The sequence below is a fragment of the Aulonocara stuartgranti genome (genome assembly GCF_965226115.1).
Source record: "Aulonocara stuartgranti genome assembly, chromosome: 17".
In the NCBI taxonomy this organism is placed as follows: Eukaryota; Metazoa; Chordata; class Actinopteri; order Cichliformes; family Cichlidae; genus Aulonocara; species Aulonocara stuartgranti.
The window spans coordinates 17177583-17200040 of record NC_138953.1 but is presented as its reverse complement, the minus strand read 5'-3'; the positions used below and the strand labels follow the sequence as shown (position 1 = coordinate 17200040).

Sequence of the window (22458 nt, the reverse complement as noted above, 5' to 3'; positions counted from 1 at the left end):
CAGAGAGCTGCTTGGTGACAAACGGGGTTATTTAAGATTCTTCACACAGACCTGATGATGTCAAGACAGTTTCTGCACTGCAGTCCTTGTCTGAGTGATCACGTGATTGCTGATAGGTTCCCACATGAGCTCCTGTCTCTGTACCTGTGGAGCTAATTATTAGTGATGGTGTTATTTACACCTGTGAAGTCTGAGGTCACATGACCAATCATGCTTGATCCTTGCGATGTGATGAATGTCACAGTTAAGCTTGTTAACTCACAGATTACCATCAGGATCCGCTCTCTGGCTGACAGTCAGGGGGCGGGGCTTGCCCCAATCTAACAACGCCCCCTGACCTCAGCTACACACTGTGTGTGTCAGTGCGCCTGTTTGACCAGCTTTATACGTTTCAGACACTGTGAGGACATTTGACCACACTGACAGGCTTGTGTCTGTGTGATTAAAGTGGATTAGTGTGTGCTGGGGAGCAGTAGCAGTTGGAGGCGAGCAGCAGGCGGCTGGCAGCTCTGACATGTGAGTACATTTCTGTCTGTTTCCATTCAGTCTGCAGACAGGAAGTAAAAGCAGACTTTTATTTTTTGAGTCACAGGTGTGTGTGTGGTGGGATTGAGTTTTTCTGAGTGCTGTAGAGTTGAGCTGCAAATAAAAAGGCTGCAGAAAGATTCAGAGTTTGCTGTAACCGTGTTTTACACTCAGCTGAATAAAGAACAAGACGGTGCTGAATCTTGAGAAAGAAAACCGAGCAGCTCGATGTCTCTTTGGTCAGTTTGAAATATCTACATCAAACTGTGGTCTCACCCTCAGCTGTCCGTCTGAAGCACAGATAATCAATAGACTAAATAAATCAATTACTTTCCTCTGTGTTAAATCCAGTAAAGTGAAACACACTCAGATCTGCTGCTGTTTTTCTATCTTTGTGAGGTTGTTTATTCTCACCTCAGGGGTCAGAGGTCATGACGGTATAGGTTATGAAAGCATCGTGTCACTGAGGGTCCTTACAGAGGCAGACAAACGTGCGTGTTGGTGCTTGGTACTGACAGCCATGCTCTGTGAGCCTCTTTGTTTCAAACACATACTCAGGCTGACGGCTGGTCATGTGACTACAGCACAGAGACATCATTATCATTTTACTCACTCTGAGATGATGATCAATAATCTGATCAGTTCCAGTGATCTGAGGTTTTGCTGTTTGAATGGTTTGATGTCTTTGCAGTGAACACTTTTAAAAGATATTTATTGATTAATGTGCTGAAATAGTTTATGGATTATTTATTGATGTTTTATTCTGAAATTCAAACAGAGCTGAAGGAAAAGGGTTTTCTAGTTTTAATTTCCAGTGCCATGTCTGTAGAGCTGCTGTGTTATTTTCAGCAGTCGCCTGAGTGTCTGTGAACGCAGCCTCGGTGTAGCAGGAGTTTATCAGCAGGGGGTCTGGACTCCATCCAGGTCGTCACACCTTCCCTTCAGCTGCTCTGTCACCTTAAGTCCAGGTTGTCACGACTACAGAGTGCACCCGGCAGCGGAAGCAGATTCCTTTATTCCAGAGCGCTGTTGCTGATGTCCCGTTTACAATAACTTTAATTAACTGTTAACTGTCAGGAAGCACTCCACCAAACCGCTTTGCTCAGAACGTGTTGGATGCACGACTGGACCTCAGCTCTGCACGCGACACAGCTGACCATCAGATTGAGCCGACTCTGTGAGCGTTTCAGGTACAATGGTTTAAATCGCGTCTCACACAAAGAAGTATAAAGGAGTATTAAGACCACATTAAGAAAAAAAAATATTGGTGACAGTTTTGAGATTAAAGACATAATTCTATTCTTAGGAAGAAAAAAAAGCAGAAAAATGTATAGATTACAGCTGTTTCAGGACAAAGCGCCACGGCTGCTGTAGCCTCTGAGGTAGTGAGGTCGTACTTCAGGATCAGTTTTAGTTAAAGGAAGAAAATGATTTGAATTTCAGCTCTGGGACACGATCAGCATGACGACGCTGAAGAGTTGGTCAGCTTTACACAAAATCCAACAGATGTGAGATCATCGATGGTCACAGCCTCGTGCAGTATACAGGATAGATGTTGTATCACAGCACGGCTGATCAGTTGGTTTCAGTGACTCATCTACACGAGGCATGTTTAAGAGGGGAAGCAGCTGTAGCAGTTTTTCTTGAAACAACTTTTCTCAACATTTAGACTTTATTTTCAAAATGATAAACAATATTTGTTTTTCCTAATGTCACCCCAATACTTATCACTACTTCGATACCCACACCTCACTAAATCCTGTTTTTCCACCTGAGAGACATCATTAAGTTGAGCTTTGTAGCTTCTAAAGAGGAGCTTAGGGTGCTTTCATGTGCTCCTGTTTTCTTTACTCAGTAAATCTGCAGGTAATTCGAAATGCTGTCGTTCACTCCTTACTCGATAAAACAGAGTCCAAAAGCACCCACTACTGATGTCTTTTTATCTACTTTTTAAATGTTCTGTTATCTTAAATTTGTTTTCTATGAAGCATTGACTCTTGTGAATTGTATCTGTGGAAAACACCATATAAACACTAATGGTAGCATTAACTACAATCTGAGAGGGAGAAACTTTTCCCACCTACCTCTGAAGTACTCCAAAGTACCTCTAAAATAACGAAAAGGTACTCAGGACTTAAAAATTGTGAGAGTTCTGCTTTCCTTTAAAGCATCCAAGTGTTTTTCCTTTGTTTTCCGGTACCTGCACTTTAAGTATCACCATGAATCAGTAAGTACTTTTCTCAGGCTGTATCCGTATTTGTAATTGGGGGTGAGCCACAGGAAGACACAAACCTCACAAACAGCGCCTCAAATTTTTAGCTTTTATCCTTAATTAGGCATCATAGTCTGTAATTCCACTTCCTGTCCTTTCACCAGACAGAGAGCGAGCTGGAGATCACAGGTGACATCATCAGCAGGTGACATCCTTCCCATGGTGCCCTGCAGCCTCAGAGGTCACCATGGAAGACCAGTCTTTCCCAGAATGCCAAGCTCAGGAGCTGTTTGATGAGTTTGTATCAGCATCAACCTGCAGGGCGGCGCTGCGCTCCTTCAGCCAGCTTTGTGAACATCTGCAGCTGGACCCGAGCACTGCCGAAAGGCCACTGTACCGACCGATTAAACGCCGCCTTAACTACTGGAGGGCGAATGGTCTGTGGGCCAAGCTGGACCGGAGGGGGGCGCAGGAGGAGTACCAGAGGGCACGAGCCTGCAGCGATGTGACTGTACGTGTTTAAAAAAATACAGCAGGAGCTTTGGTTCAAACATACTAAGACATGTTACTCAGTCATTTTATTAGGAACACCTTACTACTTCATAGATTGACTGTTCATGGCAGAGAAATTAAAACAGCATTTACAGATTTTGGTTTTTGGTCTTTGGTCTTAAAGTAATATGACCTTGAACTGTTGATATAAGGCTTTACTTTAAGGTTTAAAAAAAAGAAGGGATGAATGTGTCTGATCGTCTGTTATCTCCTCTCTCGCTGGCCAGTGTGTTATCATTGGTGCAGGGCCTTGCGGTCTGCGGACAGCAGTGGAGCTGAGCTTCATGGGAGCTCGAGTGGTGCTGCTGGAGAAGAGGGACTCCTTCTCCAGGAACAATGTGCTCCACTTATGGCCCTTCACCATCCACGACCTGCGGGGCCTTGGAGCCAAAAAGTTCTATGGAAGGTTTTGTGCCGGCTCCATCGACCACATCAGTGAGTCAGCATTCTGCTTCTGTCTGATCAGAGCAGCCAAACCATCTAGTCAGCACTTCCCGTTTCCTCTCTGCAGGTATTCGCCAACTGCAGCTTGTCCTGCTGAAGGTCGCCCTGCTCCTGGGGGTCGAAGTTCATGTCAATGTGGAGTTTAAAAAGCTGGTGGAGCCAGCAGAGGACCAGCACAGACACAGTACGGCCTAACAGTTTGAACAAAGGGGCGGCTGTATGAATAATTAAAGCCAGACAATGCTGTATGTATTGCTAGAAGAAAACGGAAGTGTGTTCACAGCTCACAGTTGCAATTTTTACATGCGAACTGAGTTAAACTGTCAGCCAAAGTGACAATGGGGGTATGTCTGTGAAGGTTCTCAGTCATCCAGGTCATCGTAGTCAAAGGAGCTTGCAAAGAAAAGCGTCTGGACTTCTTTAAGTTACTTGAAGACGTTTCACCTCTCATCCGAGAAGCTTCTTCAGTTCTAAGGTCAAATGGTGGAGAGTCCCAGATATAAACCTAGTGGGAGTAACCCCCCACAGAGGGACAAAAGGACCCCCTGATGATCCTCTAATCGCCTGAGCCAAGGTGTGAAACTGGGTGTGGGTCCCAATCGCCAGAGTTTCGGGTGAGTTCATTGTGAAACCTGGCCCCACCTTATCATGCGAATTCCTGAGATCAGATGGCCCAGGATGTGAGTGGGCGTTAAGGCGTCTGGGAAGGGATCTCAAAACTGGATTATAGATGGCAGAGAGTTGGTGTCGTAAACCCCCACCTCTGTTCAAAGATGGTCGCTCACAGTGGACATAGATGGCTTCTTTCACTCCTCTTTCAAACCATCTGTCCTCTCTGTCCAAAATGTGAACATAGGCATCCTCGAAAGAGTGTCCTTTATCCTTAAGATGCAGATGGACTGCTGAGTCTTGTCCTGTGGAGGTGGCTCTTCTGTGTTGTGCCATGCGCTTGTGAAGTGGCTGTTTGGTCTCTCCAATGTAGAGGTCTGAGCATTCCTCGCTGCACTGTACAGCATACACCACATTGTTAAGTCTGTGTTTTGGCGTTTTGTCTTTCGGGTGAACCAGTTTTTGTCTGAGCATGTTGCTGGGTCTGAAATGCACTGGGATGTCATGCTTGGAGAAAACTCTCCTGAGTTTTTCTGATACACCGGCTACATAGGGGATGACAATGTTGTTGCGTCTGTCCTTCTTATCCTCCCTCGCTGGTGTCTGGTCTTCTTTTCTGTGCCTCTTTGCTGACTTTAAGAACGCCCATTTAGGATAGCCGCACGTTTTGAGTGCTTCCTTTACATGTGTGTGTTCCTTCTTTTTTCCTTCAGGCTTAGAGGGAACATGTTCTGCCCGGTGGTGTAGGGTCCTGATTACTCCAAGTTTGTGTTCCAAAGGGTGATGGGAGTCAAAGAGGAGGTACTGGTCCGTGTGTGTGGGCTTCTGGTAAACTTTGATGTTGAGGTTGCCGTTCTCTTCAATGTGCACAGCGCAGTCCAGGAAAGGCAAACAGTTGTCCTTTGTGTCTTCCAGAAGTCCAGACGCTTTTCTTTGCAAGCTCCTTTGACGACAATGGGGGTATAAGGCCTGAAGTCAGACAACATTTTACCTAGAGTGAAAGTGTTGAAAGAAATCATTGGTGTAACCTTGTTGATGTTCATTAGAAAACACAGAAGCAGGTGAATAGTAGCCATCATCAGGGTCATAAACTGAGCTGCAGAATATGTGAGCGAAAGAAATGAAAAACAGACAGTACGTATGAAATTATCTTTCAGTCCTAAAAGCACTTAAAATGTAGATTCCTCAACTTTCTGTGTATCTATGTACCTGTCCAGAGCTGGGCTGGAGAATGGAGGTGAGTCCAAAGAATCACCCTGTGAGTCAGCTGGAGTTTGATGTAATAATCGGAGCAGATGGACGCAGGAACACGCTGCCAGGTACAATAACACTAACAGGTATAAAAAAAAGTAGTCATGTACATCAGCATCATCAGGTAAATCAACATCATCGGGCATCATAGGCAAGTACAACAAGATCATCAGGTACATCAACATAGTCAGGTACAACAACACTGTCAGGCACATCAAAATCATCAGGTACAACAACACTGTCAGGCACATCAAAATCATCAGGTACAACAACTTCAGTTCTTCTAAGGGTTTTTGTGTCTTCCAGTCCATCTGAAAGTTGTAACCTACTTTTGAATCAGTACTGCAGTGTAAGCCTTTTTCTCACAGTCTGATGGAGGTTAATCCACCTGTAAATCTGAACCCTGACTGCTATATAGAAACAGCATCATTATAACATTTCAGACTGGTATGACACTTCTCTGGACTATGTGCTGTTCGACACCCCTTTTCTAAAATGTGGACACTGTGTACCTGACCATGTTGTCCTATATCCGTGTGTGTGAACAGGTTTCAGGCGTAAAGAGTTCAGGGGGAAGCTTGCCATCGCCATCACAGCAAACTTCAAGAACAGAAACACCACAGCTGAGGCCAAAGTGGAGGAGATCAGCGGTGTGGCATTCATCTTTAACCAAAGGTTTTTCCAGGAACTACGGCAGGAAACTGGTTTGTTCCTAAAAGTTGACACACACCTGGAGTCTGCATTCAGAGACTCTAGGTGTGTGTGATGTTCACCTGTGTCTGCCTGTTTTAGGGATTAACTTGGAGAATATTGTGTACTACAAAGACGACACACACTATTTTGTGATGACGGCAAAGAAACAGAGTCTATTGGAAAAAGGAGTAATTCTGCAGGTAACACACACACACACACACACACACACACCTGGAGTCATTCTCTATCCATCCCTCCGTCCATGAGCTGAGTAATGAACCCACGCCATTGCTGTTGAATAATTTTAGCATTTCGAGGTGAATCTCATCCAAAACTTGCATCTTGCTCTCTGGGAGCTTCTTAACCACCCCAGTAGCCTCTCCAATGAAAATGCTTCTTCTGAGTCTTCAGACTTTCTTTACTCTTGTCAGTAGTCCTTCTCCGTGGCCTCTCTAAACTCCTTCCACACTGTTTTGATTTTGACTGTCAAAACCACAGCTCTTTCTAGCTTCCTGGCACCTATCTGCTTTTCAGCAGACCCAGAGGTCAACTAGAAAGAATGGCTGTGGCCCACATCTGTTCACATCTGCAAGGTTTTTGAACATGGCTCACTGCCCCCTCCTTATCCAAGGATACATGACAAATTCTCCTGGAGGTGAGAGTGAAAACCCTCATTTACATGGGATTTCCAATTCACCTTCACCACCTGTTTGGGTTTACCAGGTACGTCTGGAAGCCTTCCAGAGAGTTCTGAAGATAGTTACCCTGAACTGGGGTCAAGCGAAGGAACGGCGCCTGTCCGGTTCTCTCCCGTGCACGAGAAACATGAAGAACCTTGCCTACTCGTGTCTTGCTTTGCAGTGTAATTATATTGTCTTCAACGTTCCAGCGGATGGGTTCAAGCTACAAACCTATCAAGGGGGCTTTGGTTTTTTATTTCAGGGCAAGGTATTCATAGCTCTCAGGGTCACTGGGAACATACAAACCTTTCCACCACATTGAGGTGGCTGGCAGTTGTGGAGTAATTCTGCGTGAAGTCACACTCCTCAAACAAACTCACATAAGCCTGAATTAATAGTAGATGCCTTTGTTGTTTTTCTTTAGGATTTTGCAGACACAGAGCTGCTCCTCTCTCGAGGGAACGTTGACCAGAATGCATTGCAGGCATATGCCCGTGAGGCTGCAGACTTCTCCACCAATCACCAGCTGCCAACTCTGGACTTTGCCATGAATCACTATGGTCAGCCTGATGTTGCCATGTTCGACTTCACCTGCATGTATGCATCAGAGAACGCTGCTATGGTTCGCCAACGCCACGGACACCAGCTGCTGGTCACACTGGTTGGAGACAGCCTATTGGAGGTGAGACCGGTGGAGGTAAACAGGCTGCTGGAAGTGAGATACCTTGATTAATTACAGAGTCTTCCTGTCTTTTTGCAGCCCTTCTGGCCGATGGGGACGGGAGTCGCTCGAGGGTTTCTGGCAGCTCTGGATTCGGCTTGGATGATACGAAGTTGGGCTCAGGGCGCAGCTCCACTGGATGTCCTGGCTGAGAGGTGAAGACACACCTGGACAGGATACATCTGCTGTTCTCTCACACCTGGCCACATTATGTCTGTTTGTGTGTCTTTCCTACAGAGAGAGTTTGTACCGTCTCCTCCCTCAGACGACTCCAGAGAACATGCAAAAGAACATCACTCTGTTCTCTGTAGATCCAACAACAAGATACATGAACACCAGCCTTTTGACCATCACACCTGCCCAGGTAAACACAGAGAGGGAAGGGCTTTTTTGTCTCTGTTGATGATGTTTGGTTGGACTGAAGAATTTAAAGCTGAATCAATAAACAAGTAAGAGCTGCTCCTGCATGAAGGGATATTTTTTTTGTCTTCAGGTGAGGCACCTGGTTGACACAGGAGAAGAGGTGGGGCTAACCACAGACTGCAGTGATATCATCCGGCTCCCCTCCCCCAGATACCTCAGACAGGGTGGGATAACTTTACTCTGAAGATGTTTTTTTGTTTTGTTTTTTTAACTACAGTGCGATTGATGAATGTTAGAGTGAAGTTTTTTAGTTCACAGTCTGACCTGATGCCTCTCTGTCCCAACACTGTGCATGATTCTCAGCTTCTAAAATTTTTTTTATATATATATATATATATATATATATATATATATATATATAAAATTTTTATATAATATATAAAAACTTTTATGTGTGTGTATAAAAGCCTTGATGAACTTCATTACATAATTTTCAGGAACAGATCTGACAAATAGAAGATCTGACAAACCTCCTTGGAAAGCCTAAGCCTTCAGCTGAAGAGCAGCAGCTGAGGAAGGATATTCAACTTCCTGTTTAAAAATGCTCTGAGGATTTCATTTGACTGGTCCCCTCTCTCTTTCTGTCTCTTCTCACAGAATCCTTCTCTCGATCCAATCAGCTGCTGACTTGGTGTCAGGAACAGACTTGTGGTTACCATGGCGTTAATGTTACTGACCTGACTACTTCCTGGAGGAGTGGCCTCGCCCTGTGTGCTCTTATCCACCGATACCGATCTGATCTGATGTAATTACTTTTAGTTAAAACTGCTCTGAGGACAGTTTCCATCACTCTGTGTTTGGGTTTTTAGTCACATGACTTTTAGTCACATGACTTTTGAAAAGTTCACTCAGACCTACCGTATTTTCCGCACTATAAGGCGCACTTAAAATCCTTTAATTTTCACAAAAATCAACAGTGCGCCTTACAATCCGGTGTGCCTTATGTATGAATTCTGGTTGTGCTTACTAACCTCGAACCGATTATATGTGGTACATGGCGCTCAAAAATTTGTCAAAAAATGTTTTAGTACCACTTTGGTAAGCTACAAAGCCGCACCGGGGCATTAGGGCTACCGTAGTAAGGAGCCTCACGTAGTAATCTGGGTCCAAAACTCCGTCTGCTTCTGGTCCCAAAGTCAAACGAACACTGTGGCGTCACTGAGAGTTAAAAACTGTCTAAATTCTTTCATCTTTAATAAAATGATCAGCATTGCTGCTTTACCAGGTGTAACAATTAAGTTTAACATCCAGGCATCCATGAAGACAGAATTTATTAAATTTAACAGAGTTAGAAGTTAGCAGGAAGTTAGCTCGATAGTTTCCACCTAAACATGATATAGCATGTTCTGACTGAGAGATTTCTGAAAAAAATAAAAGGTACAGCTCTGCTACCACTTCCAACATAAATGAAGACAGAAAACTACACAGCAGTGACGTTTGTAGGGTTACTGAAGTTGGACTAGCTGGTATATAATGACGTGTTACGTGATCGCTAGCGACACAGCTATGTTAACATAACATAAACACAGTGAAGCTGGAGGAAGAACGCTAACTTTTTTCCACTCAATAAAAGTTAACGTGAGGGTTCCCGATGGTTAAGGACAAATGCAATCGCATGGCAGGATGCTGTAAACGGACCAAAGTTCAGTCAGGAGAACAACTGAGATAATCCATCCACAATACGAGGTTAGTCATTAATATACTGCAACAACACGGGAATAGAGCAGCTGTGAGAGAATTCAACATTAATGAATCAAAATTGGACTTATCTGACTTTTTTTTTTTTCGCATAATGCGCCTTATAATCCAGTGCACCTTATAGTCCGAAAAATACGGTACTCAGAATCCAGAGGGACAAACTGTGTTGTGAGACATCCTGTCGGACTGAACAAAGAGATTCATGTCCTGTCAGAAACAACTTCCTGTGTCATTATGTGAGAAAACTTCATCATCAATAAAACAAGCTTCAAGAGCAGTGAAAGAATATGGTGCAAAAGTCAACAACTTCTAAATAACAGAAAGTTTACTACAGTGGGGCAAAAAGTATTTAGTCAGCCACCGATTGTGCAACTTCCCCCACTTAAAATTATGACAGAGGTCAGTAATTTGCACCAGAGGTACACTTCAACTGTGAGAGACAGAATGTGAAAAAAAAATCCATGAATCCACATGGTAGGATTTGTAAAGAATTTATTCGTAAATCAGGGTGGAAAATAAGTATTTGGTCACCTCAAACAAGGAAAATCTCTGGCTCTCACAGACCTGTAACGTCTTCTGTAAGAAGCTTTTCTGTCCCCCACTCGTTACCTGTATGAATGGCACCTGTTTGAACTCATCATCTGTATAAAAGACACCTGTCCACAGCCTCAAACAGTCAGACTCCAAACTCCGCCATGGCCAAGACCAAAGAGCTTTCGAAGGACACCAGGAAAAGTATTGTAGACCTGCACCAGACTGGGAAGAGTGAATCTACAATAGGCAAGCAGCTTGGTGTGAAAAAATCAACTGTGGGAGCAATCATCAGAAAATGGAAGACATACAAGACCACTGATAATCTCCCTCGATCTGGGGCTCCACGCAAGATCTCATCCCGTGGGGTCAAAATGATCATGAGAACGGTGAGCAAAGATCCCAGAACCACAAGGGGGGACCTGGTGAATGACCTGCAGAGAGCTGGGACCAAAGTAACAAAGGTCACCATCAGTAACACACTACAACGGCAGGGAATCAAATCCCGCAGTGCCAGATGTGTTCCGCTGCTGAAGCCAGTGCATGTCCAGGCCCGTCTGAAGTTTGCCAGAGAGCACATGGATGATACAGCAGAGGATTGGGAGAATGTCATGTGGTCAGATGAAACCAAAGTAGAACTTTTTGGTACAAACTCAACTCGTCGTGTTTGGAGGAAGAAGAATACTGAGTTGCATCCCAAGAACACCATACCTACTGTGAAGCATGGGGGTGGAAACATCATGCTATGGGCCTGTTTTTCTGCCAAGGGGACAGGACGACTGATCCGTGTTAAGGACAGAATGAATGGGGCCATGTATCGTGAGATTTTGAGCCAAAACCTCCTTCCATCAGTGAGAACTTTGAAGATGAAATGAGGCTGGGTCTTCCAACATGACAATGATCCAAAACACACCGCCCGGGCAACAAAGGAGTGGCTCCGTAAGAAGCATTTGAAAGTCCTGGAGTGGCCTAGCCAGTCTCCAGACCTCAACCCCATAGAAAATCTGTGGCGGGAGTTGAAAGTCCGTGTTGCTCGGCGACAGCCCCAAAACATCACTGCTCTCGAGAAGATCTGCATGGAGGAATGGGCCAAAATACCAGCTACTGTGTGTGCAAACCTGGTAAAGACCTATAGTAAACGTTTGACCTCTGTTATTGCCAACAAAGGTTATGTTACAAAGTATTGAGTTGTATTTTTGTTATTGACCAAATACTTATTTTCCACCCTGATTTACGAATAAATTCTTTACAAATCCTACCATGTGGATTCATGGATTTTTCTTTCACATTCTGTCTCTCACAGTTGAAGTGTACCTCTGGTGCAAATTACTGACCTCTGTCATCATTTTAGGTGGGGGAACTTGCACAATCGGTGGCTGACTAAATACTTTTTTGCCCCACTGTATATCAACCTTCTGTGCTTCACTCATGCACATTTACACATGAATAATTTAAAAGATAGAACTGCAAGGTCATAAACATTTGTTCATGGAGTTTAGAGAGGAATGGTCCTTTAAAGGTGAGAGTTTTGCTTCTTCTGAGGTCTGAGTTGACTCCTGCCTCTCCTCAGAGACTTTGACTCTCTGGACGAGTCGTCAGTGGAAGAAAACACTCGACTCGGCTTTGATGTGGCTGAACGAGAGTTTGGGATTTCTCCATTGATGACGGTGGAAATGTCGTCTGTGGAAGAGCCGGACTCTCTGTCGATGGTTATGTACCTGAGCCAGTTTTACCAACTGCTCAAAGACTCGCCGCCCCCTATGGGTGAGGCTGCAAACTGCTCCCGATCAGCCATTCTACTGGAAAAGGGCTGATAAAAAAGACGTGGTAATCCAACATGTTTGTTTCAGGCTGCCTGAGGCACATCACTGACCTGCGATCAGCTCTCATCGCTCCCGCCTCCCTCCTCAGCCGACTGGGAACCAGTTTGTCCAGGAAGAGAAACCCAAAGGTAGCGTAGTTCCACCTCCTCATACCTGCAGTCATCTGTGTGAAATTAAAGATGGTAATAATTTATGGTATCTGCAGGAGCATGGGGGGGCATTGGGTAGAGGAAGACCAGTCAGCGGAGTCGAGAGCAGCAGGAGGTCAGTGTCCACACTTCACTTCAAACTCAGCTCATGTTAAATTATTCAGATCTTCAACCAGAACCAGACATTGAAGGACAGAGAGCGTTAGACATTCAGATTGGAGATGGTGAGCAGTCCGGCTGTCCGGCCATTTTCTTCGTCTTATGTAGTTCAGGGTCGGGTTCAGATGAAGACTTTTCTTTAATTCATCAAGACTCACAACTGAAGACAAAAGCTTCTTTTTCACTCTGATGACCCTTTTCAGTCTCTGTACGCCATGTGACTCAGGTGGAGAAGCTTCCATCACCAGGGCCTGAGCTGGCCACTCTTTCTCTCTTCAGTCTGGACTGATGGATGCGGCCTCTTTGCTCATTTACACACCACACCACTGACGGCGAGGATGCCACAAAGCTGACACCAGCACAGTGTCAGGGCCAAAGGTGGAGCCGCTGATGTCACTGTCTGTGGGAGAAGCCACCTCAGGAAACTCACTACTGTTTGGCAACTGACTTTCCTCTGATGACTATGACCTGATTTTTTTTTTAATGGATATTTTGTTTTGCAGTCATGTGACCTGAATGGTGATGTTGAGAGCCAGTCGTTTGAGGAGGAGTTTGTGGGTGGGGCCAGTCGGTCCAGAGTTCGTTTGATGGCCAATCAGCTACAGGCAAAGCTGCATGAAAGTTCATCTACCTGCAGGACATCTTCTTCTGCTGCTGCTGATTTCCGTCGACAAGTGAGAGCGTGCTGATTTCTGATCAATCATATTGATTTCTGATGGTCAAATAGGGGTTGTGGACATGATGTGTGTAGTATTAATGTTTCTATAAACGCAAACACCCTGTGTTAACCAGCAGGGGGAGCTATCCAGCCTCCCTCCAGCCTCCCAACCAGCAGAAAGTCAGCCGACTGCATCTCCAGTTCACTTGTCATCATGGAGGCCGGTAAAGACCAGTAGAAGCCAGTAGAGACAGATGAGACATGTTGGAGTACTGATAAACTACATTTTCACTTTAAAGACTCATTTAAGAGGATGCAGGTGGCTGGATGGTTAAAATAAATAGATAATTTCCCTTTTTGCTGTTTGTTGATACTTCTGAGATCCTCATGTGAATCACACAGATGTTAGTTTGGTTTGTGAGAAGTTTCTTTCTCATGGATTCATGTGCTGGACTACGATGTAACTACGAACCAAATTGAGTTTTCGGTTTGAATTGAGACCCTTTAAAGACGATTTCTCTATGGTGTGCGGTAGACATCACCGATTGGTTCAGGTTTTGGTTCTAGCCTCCTGCATCGTCACAGTTTCTGCAGAGTCCAGACTGCAGATGGAATAACGTCTGCTGTCTCTGCCAGAAAAAACGAACTCTTCAGCAGGAGCAGATGAGTTTTCGATTCAAACAGAAGCTCAAGGCTCAGGCAGTTCTCGATGGGGACGAACAGGTGCCTGAGCAAGTACCTGAACAGGTATCTCTGATGGGTTTTGGTGTGTTTGTGTGCTGAACGTATACCCCTCCTCCCGTAGTGCTCTGGTTTGGTCGGGCCTCGATGTCCCCCGGCTGCACTCGTGCTCGTCAGCCTGAACATCCTCAGTGGATCGTTGAGTCCTGCAGGGCTGTACCGATCGCCTGCTTCATGTGATCAATAACAAAGTGAGGCTCATGAATGGCTCCTATTGAGCAGAGGAGCTGTTCTCAGATCAGCCTGCAGCTCTGATGTGTTTGCTGACTGAGCACTTTGTGCGGCTGGACTTTCCCTCCATCTGCCGCTGTGTTTTCAACCAGCATCACAAGCAGGGTTTATTTTCCTCTCCTCTGGCTGCCCCATCGCTGAAAACAAGTTAGATCTCCTTGAAGATTCACCTGGTCCTGAACGGTAGGATGTCCCACAGCTCAGATGTATCGTGGCCATAAACCCTGATCAGGGTGAAGAAGCTGGAGTTACTGTCATGCCTCAGATGTTGCTGCCAGCTTTGATATAAAACTAACCCCAATATTTCACTCCAAAGAGTACAAACACAAAGACACTAAATAAATCCTGGAGACGTGGAGAACTAATCAGATGAGATGGTATCAGGTCACATGTGAAAATTCCTGCTTAAACACCATAACGCTGAACGTGATGCTGGTAAAAAGCACTTGATATCCTATCACTCTCAGTGGTGGATCAAGGGCCTCATTTATAACAACTGCATAGTGTAAATCTAAAGGGGTCTCTACTGGTGTTAGTTTCTTCACACTCAGGTGTGTGGATCAAAAAACAAACTTTTGGAAACAGAAGTTACTTCCACACCAGCATCTTCCTTCCCTTCTTTAACAGTCTCACCCTCACATTTCCTTCCCTTACCCTAACCCCGACCCTGACCCTTGGGTCATGGTCAGCTAAGGTTGTTTTCACACCTGCAGTGTTTAGTCAGTTTAAATCAACCTCTGGTTTATTCAGCCTGTCTGCACGGTTTGTTTGTGCAGGTGTGAACACAGTAATTGCACTCGAGTGCAAAACAAAACAACCGAACCAGCTACCAAGTGTATGTTACAAGTTTGAGCTAAATATCATCCTGTACAAACATATGTCCTTTGAGGCAGATGATGTCAGGGTTCAGGTCTCGCCGTCTTTCCTGGATATTAAAAGTGAATATATGGAGTTCATTTTCAGCTCACTGCACAGGTTAACTGCAGATGAAAAGATATGGTTCATAAATGAGGCCCATGGTCTGTGGCTGTAATGTGTCTGTGTCTGTCTGTCTGTCTGTCTGATCAAAGTGCCTTCAAATGTACACGGGTGGCGTGAGCTCACTGGCTGAGCAGATAACCAGTCGTATGCAGAGTCAGGAGGACGGTGGTGGGGTAAGACTGCTTCAGTATTCTGCGCCTTGTTCCCTTCGGCTCTTTGACTTTGTTTCAATCAGCTGAAGTGAAGAAGATGTTGTGATAAATCAGCTGATAACTCTGCCCAACTGATGATGGAATTCAGTTTGCTGAGACTTCTTTTCCTCGTTTCTTTTTTCTTGTGGTTTCTTCATTTCTTTCATTCTTCATGTCCTAATGTCTCCTTTCTTTTAGCTTTTTAGTCTGTCACCTTTCCTTCCATCCCAGCTTTGTTTCCTTTCCTCCACTTTCACTTCCTTTCCTTTAACCTTTCCTCCATCTGTTGCTGTGTGTGTCCCCGCAGGTCTCTGCCAGCTGCAGTCACGTCTGTTTCTTCTGTAAGCAGAGGGTTTATGTGATGGAGCGTCTCAGTGCAGAGGGCTTGTTCTTCCATCGCAGCTGCTTCCAGTGTGGTTCCTGCAGCAGTCCCCTCCGCCTGGCCTCGTACACATATGACCAGCACACCAGTCAGTAAACTCACACCCCCCCTCCTCCACCCTTCTCTGCTGTTGGGGTTTAGGTTTTAACAGGTTTCCATGTTCAGCAGGAAAAAAGAGAGGTGTTCACTTTCCTTCTGTGGGGACAAACAATGACCTCACAGTCATGAAACACATTTTTAGAGTCTCCCTGAGCAGATCATCGCCATTGACCCTCAGAATAAACCTCCAGTTTGACCCTGACCTCCAGGAGAGAAAACAGATGTCTGACTTTGAGATGAGACCATAAGAGACAGAGTTGATATGGACTTTCTCAACCCACACACTGAAAAACTTCTATTGATGGCCCTGGTGTCAGGGTGATGACATCACAAACAGGGTTGTGGCAGTGACAGAACGTTAGATTAAACCTGAGTGACAGAGCTGAACTCATCGGTCTCATTCCTGAGGCGTGGTATCAGACGATATCAGACTCATGACTAAGTGGAGGATAAAGCCTCTCTGTGTCCAGGACACAGATAAATAAAGTTCACAGTCGAATCTGTAGCTTCATTAGACAATGAGCAACAAAAACAGGGAGCAGTGTGACATCAAATAAAAAGATCCAATCAGAAACCAGAGAAGAAAAGATAAAACGGCCTCATTTGCAGATAAATTTGTTTGTTTTTGAAGACCATTAATGTGTGTGGGGGGAACCTGTGTCAGTCTCCGCGGTATATTTGGATCTTTGGGGATAAAAATGGAAACGGCCTTATAAACGGGCAGCTTGATGCAGAGAACAGTGCTGCGTTGTTCAGCAGTCAGCAGTTCTCTGCAGACTCAAACATTGGCCTGTGGGCCAGATCTGGCCTCCCGATGAAGATCTGTAACCGTACCATGAGCTCAAGTTCTGCTCTCACCAGAGGCGGAGCCAGACATTTGAAACACCTGGGGCTTAGCCCTAAAGGGTAGTATGCATGTGGGATTTTTTTTTTTTTTTTTGGGGGGGGGGGGTAGAAATGACTGAAAGATTAATAGGCTCTGTTTTGAGTTTTGTTCAAAAAAGAATGACTTCATATAGGGAAATATATATATCACACATGCAGGACACCTTAAACTAGTTTTTTAATTGAGCAGCGAGACAGAACGAAGTCGGGGCTGTATCAAGACACAGGGACTAAACCCCAATTCAACCAGACCCAGAACTGATCCAGAATTAAAACAGGACTACAACAGTTCAAAAGCAGGATTACTGAGGACTTAACCAAGACAGAACCACAATCAGAACTAGATGATAGTAGCACTAAAAATCATCATAGACCTGCACTACACTTATTTTTTAATTCTACCAAAGTCCACTATTTAGATTGAGAAAAGTTTATATAATTATTTATCTTTGTTGTGCAAACAAGCCTGCACAACTTAATAAATGTAAAATTTGAAAAATAACAAACCTAAAAAGAAACACTAGGTACGAGATACATGAGTACCTATGATACGGTGATACTTTTGGTAAACAACCATTTGACTAACATGTGTGTCTCACCTGCTCTTGTTCCATCTCTGTTCTGTCCTCATTCTCCTCTCTCTCCCTCTCTGTTCCTCTCTCTCCCTCTTTGTGCTGACAATCATCAAATATACAGTTGAAACCAGATATTTACACACTCTTCAGATAAAAACACTTTTTTAATTGTAACATCAAATCAGACTAAATGTTTATTTTTTTAGATTGATAAATATAAAAAACATATTTGTTAACTTTAAGAGTAAAGAGAGAAACTATCTGTATTTCTTAATTGTAAATGGCACCAAATTGTATGCAAAACTGAGCCACACTTATGGAGCTCCACAATTCTCTTCCTGGTGTTTTGGTTGACATCTCTTGATTTTCCCATGTCAAAGAAACAGGCTCTGTGTTTTGCCTTATATGCATCCACAGCTGTGCCACCAGTTTACTCACATGGACTCTACTAACCTATCAGAAGCTTCTTCAGCTCACAATGGAATCGTCTGGAGTTTTTTTTATTAATTAACAAACTTAGTGTACATGTGCTCCTAAATTTGATCAAAGTGATAAAAATAGACAGCTCTGTCTCTCTTTATTCTGACATTTAACTAATTCAAAATATATTTCAATATTTATCTAAAACAAAAGTTTACTCTAAATTGATGTTGTACAGTAAAAATGTTTTATGTTTTCTCCCTAAAGTGTAAATATCTGGTTACAAATGTGAATATCCTGCTGTGTACTGAAATCCCTCTTGTTTTGCATAGAAATATACTGAACAACATACAAAGCATAATATATAAAATAACATTTACCTGAGTTTTTTCTTTGAAAGAACCCTCTAATGTCCATTCTTATATTTCAGTACATAACTGAAACGGATTTAGTCGGGGAGGGTAAGAACAGAAAATATGAAATAAACACACGTAAGCTAAGACTCTCTAAAGAAACAGCATTGTTGTTGTTCGGCTTTTCATTTCGCCATTTGTTGATTGACTTGAAGAGCAAGTAACTAATATGGGTCAAGTGATCAGTTTGATATCAATCTTTCGTGATGCACCGTCATATTTACATTATTTGTACGGTACGAATGATTTGCTTTGGTACCTGGTCAAACTTAAGCTCTCCTTAGTATGGCTGGCTCCGTTTCTCCAACAGCGCACTCACAGGCAGCAGCTGCCTCGCCCCCTCGCTCAGTTGCTTAGTGCCTGAGCTCGGATCATACCAATATCAGGGGGGATTCACGCACAGTCGTAAATTCCCACAGTGTGCACTATGTGCTTCGAATATTGTGTGTACTTTTTGTTTTATACAGTTGTCAGCCAGGCATCTAACTATGAAAAAATTACCCTCCAAAAGACCCCGGGCTTCTGAAAAAACAACCCGGGCTTAAGCCCCGTAAGCCACCCCCACGCTCCGCCCCTGGCTCTCACAGTCTGAATGTGTTTTCATGTGGACTACCTACTTGGACCCAGACTCACCTGAGACTCGGTCCATAAATGTGTACGGAAGGGTAACAGGTGGTTCTCCCGTGGCTGTGGGTGGAAGAAGGACCCCCTGAGTGTCTGAGTGGACCGGGTAATGAACAGCTGATGAAGCCCAGACCCCCTGCTGTGCATCAGGCCACCTGTAGTTTGAAGTCATTTTATTTGCAAGATAGATTTCATAAATGAAAAAGCAACAGAAACCTTCAGAGACATAGGTCCGCCCTCACCTCCGTACTTCTGTAACTCGTTAGCAGACTCATAATCGTGTATCAAAAACAATCTGATTAGTGTCTGAGTCTCAGATCTGCCGATTCATGAGTGGGGAGAAAATGTTTGACCCCAGCAACACACAACCTGCCCTGCAGACTCGCTCTGATTTTTCTGCCCATCACTGCAGTACTCTGATTACTGTCAGGTGGTGGTGTCATGTGATCGGAGCCCCGAGCCTCGCCGCCACACATTTCCACACCACATTTTTAACCACACAAAATGTCTATTGTGGGTCTGACAGCTGAATTCTGCAGCTCAGCAGCCAATGAGAGCACAGTGATCACATGACCGATGAGTTTGAAGTCGAGGCGGGAGTCGGTGTGAAGGTTGCTATAAAAACATAAATTTTGGGAAGCCTTCAGAGACGAGGGCTGCAAGATACGCTCCACATCTCTCTGTGTGAGATACCTGTGTGTGTGAGACACACACCTGTCCTGACATCCTGTCTGTCGTCCTCTGTGTCTCAGGGAGGTTTTACTGCATGCAACGCTCCGAATGTCACCTAAGTGCTCAAGCCGTGAGGAAGAGGCCGACGCCATCTGACAGAGCTACGTCACACCGAACGTCAATCGTAAGAACCACTTTTACTTTCATTGTGATATTATCTGTGTGCACCTGACCTGCAGGTGTGGGCAATTTATTAGTTCAAGCCCTGGAAGGTAGAACAGGTCATCAGATGCTCTTTAGGTGGTAATTTTAGTTGGAGGTCAGGGTGGTGGTGGTGGTGTTGTGTGGCTGGACCTTGAATGGAGTTCTGACAGGAGCAGCTACCTGCCTGTGGAACCGATCAGTTCAGGTGTTTCTGTTCACGGCAGGTAAGCTGTTCAGGATCATCACTGTTTAGCGAGTCAGTACGGAAGATCGATCATGCCAGAAATGTTCAGTTCAAAAATAATAAAAACACACATTAACAGAAGAAATAATGACAAAAGGAAAACTAGACCTTTCTTCAATCACCTGTATAAGTTTTTTTCAACCTTTAAATCCTAAATAGCAAATATTTCGCCTTTGAAAAATAAAGATAATGATTCTAATAATGATTTAATAAAGTTCATCTGCTAAACTCATTTTAGAAAAAGAATGTGAAAAAAACTATTTTTGTAAATTTAATTTAGAATCAGAGTTACTGAAAGCTTTGAGTTTTAGAGTTGGAATAATTACAGGACTAATAAATAAACGCATATCTTTGTCTTTGAAGGGGTCCCAGAGCTCGGCGCCATCTCTGTCTGACTCTCTGATCTCAGCAGGCCGCCGACCATCCTCAGGTGAGCTAGCTTCACCTGTGTGTGTGCTTTCAGTGTCCATACGTGTTCACACTGAGCGCGCTCCTTAAACAGGAATCGATGTGGGCTTTAGTGTGTCTGTGTGTCTGTGTGTGTCTGTGTGTGTGTGTGGCTGCGTTGGTGTGTTGGCAGCTGCTTCTCTAATGGCGGCAACGCCGGAGAGGATCGAGCTGGAAATCTGGCACCGGTGCTCAGAGGTGGAGCTACAGGAGGAGCTGGAGGAGGTTTCCGAGGAGGTCCTGAACCTATTCAACCTGAGCACCGACAATCAGACAGGGTCCAGGTCCAGAAGGTCGGTATCCTCAGGAAATAGAAAAAAACAGCCTTGGCTTTAATAATGCTTCAGCCTTTCTGCTGAATGCTGGGAATCACCGCTCCATACGGGGGTCAGTAAACATGTCTTGGATGTAAAGAGCTGGAGGTCACACACGTTTTACTGTAAAAACTTCAATATGAAATATTTTGTGGTGTGAAAAGTACGAATTAATAAAGAAACTTAAATGTTTACATCAAAATAAAGATTACAATAAAAGGGAAGTTGTTTTTAAAAAATTTATGTTATATTTGTGTATTTAGACCCCACAAAATTTTAAATGTTTGTAGGATTTTTTTTAAATTGTTTTGACTTTTGAATTTAAAATGTTGCCTTTTTTAAAAAAAAAATTCTAGTCTAATCTGTAAATATTTAATCAATCTAGCTATGGCTCTAATTTTTTTAATCATTGTGGCTGTGCTTCACCAAACAAATTAAAGTGAATTTAGTTTGTTTGGTTGGCAGTGTTGGTCCTCCATCCCAACTGTTTTATGTTTCCTGTTTTCAGTTCAGAGTCAGATATGGAGGAGGAGGCAGAGGGAGGAGGCTGTGTAACCTCAGACGAGACGAGATCTTCATCGAGAGAAACGCTGCAGCTTTACCTGAAAGTCCAGGAGGAGGAGGAGGAGGAGGAGGAGGAAGGCAGTGGCATGGAGTCCAGCGATGGTGAGTTAAAGTCTTTGTGAGTTTTTGGGTGTGAAGTAGGGGTCTTGAGTTTGAGATGTGCTGTTGTCTGTCTCCCCCTGCTGGTAGAGGGGGAGTACGACCCCTGGGAGATGGAGCGCCGTTCGGGCTTATGGCTCCTGTTAGAGGAGGAGACAGGTAGCACCTACCTGAACCTGCTAACCAAACTCCTTTTATAAAACCTCAGATTTTAGAATAACCACCGTGTTTAACATGAATGTTTAACTCTGTGCGTGTGTGTGTGTGTGTGTAACAACAGCAAAATTTAAATTCTAATTTCATTAAAAATGGAATGAAAGGACAGCAGTGCTCCATGCGAGGATCAGAGGACGGGGACAGGAAGTTATTAAAACTCAAACACTGACCTGATGAGTGTGTGACACAAAGTTCAAAGTCAGCTTCCTTTTCGTTGTGAGCTCAGCTGCTGCTTCTAAAGGCCGTCGTTCTAATCTTTACTCTCGCTGCCTCACATTCATTCACATCAATAAACATTAATAGTAAAGTGTGTGTGTGTGTGTGTGTGTGTGTGTGTGTGTGTGTGTGTGTGTGTGTGTACAGAGTGCATATACACATTATTTCATACACTATCTCCTCCCTTCAGAGGCGGAGCTTGCTCCTTACAGCTCTGACACACCTGTTCAGCCTGACTCCACCTCTTCCATGAACTCATCTGTGACTCCACACCCTGTCGCCACCACCGCCAGCACAGCCTCCTTCATCACCACACCTGACTCCCCTCACATTGAGGATGGAGCCAGAGCGCCACTCAAACCTGCCATTGTCATGGAGACACCTGCTGCCAGTGGGCGGGGCTCATTTGACAACATCACACCTGAACTGCCGCAAAATAGGCCCCTCCTCCTGCAAGAGAAAGGGGAGGGGTCAGAGGAGGACCCAGGGACATTTAGGAGGAAGAGGAGGACGACGAGACGGCGAGAAGCTCATAGCCTCCCCCCTAGACTCCTCTTCCCCCCCCTGCAGCCTGGGGGCAGGGCTCTCCTCTTTAAGATGCTCAGAGAGGCTCCTCCCCCTGGGGAGATGGAGCTGGGAGGGGTTGGAGCCAGAAATCTATTAAAGACTGTGTTTTCTGGAAACAAGAATGAGCAGAAGAAGAAGGGGGGTGGGACTTTACCTGCAGAGAGGGCGAAGGAGAAAACAGCCAGTCAGAGATTCACAGGTGACCATAATAACAACACCTTTAGTCAGTGTGATGTCACTGTGAT

The 22458-nt window shown here is 44.4% G+C and overlaps 1 protein-coding gene across 1 annotated transcript in view; it reads left to right on the top strand.

Annotated features, from left to right (window-relative positions):
• The window catches only part of LOC309693088 (protein-methionine sulfoxide oxidase mical3b-like), a 32863-nt gene that overhangs the window by 7212 nt on the left and 3193 nt on the right, over window positions 1-22458 (top strand). The window contains exons 2-27 of the mRNA XM_082512065.1: window positions 2902-3248; window positions 3517-3724; window positions 3801-3917; window positions 5560-5661; window positions 6142-6297; window positions 6386-6486; window positions 7391-7648; window positions 7727-7842; window positions 7925-8051; window positions 8181-8274; window positions 8708-8855; window positions 11910-12103; window positions 12190-12290; window positions 12368-12426; window positions 12697-12748; window positions 12974-13144; window positions 13263-13352; window positions 13765-13875; window positions 15171-15254; window positions 15580-15742; window positions 19423-19526; window positions 20154-20220; window positions 20371-20530; window positions 21060-21217; window positions 21305-21373; window positions 21837-22412. Coding sequence (XP_082368191.1) covers window positions 2985-3248; window positions 3517-3724; window positions 3801-3917; window positions 5560-5661; window positions 6142-6297; window positions 6386-6486; window positions 7391-7648; window positions 7727-7842; window positions 7925-8051; window positions 8181-8274; window positions 8708-8855; window positions 11910-12103; window positions 12190-12290; window positions 12368-12426; window positions 12697-12748; window positions 12974-13144; window positions 13263-13352; window positions 13765-13875; window positions 15171-15254; window positions 15580-15742; window positions 19423-19526; window positions 20154-20220; window positions 20371-20530; window positions 21060-21217; window positions 21305-21373; window positions 21837-22412 — 3850 coding nt within the window. The 5' untranslated portion in view covers window positions 2902-2984. The remainder of the gene's footprint in view (window positions 1-2901; window positions 3249-3516; window positions 3725-3800; window positions 3918-5559; window positions 5662-6141; window positions 6298-6385; window positions 6487-7390; window positions 7649-7726; window positions 7843-7924; window positions 8052-8180; window positions 8275-8707; window positions 8856-11909; window positions 12104-12189; window positions 12291-12367; window positions 12427-12696; window positions 12749-12973; window positions 13145-13262; window positions 13353-13764; window positions 13876-15170; window positions 15255-15579; window positions 15743-19422; window positions 19527-20153; window positions 20221-20370; window positions 20531-21059; window positions 21218-21304; window positions 21374-21836; window positions 22413-22458) is intronic.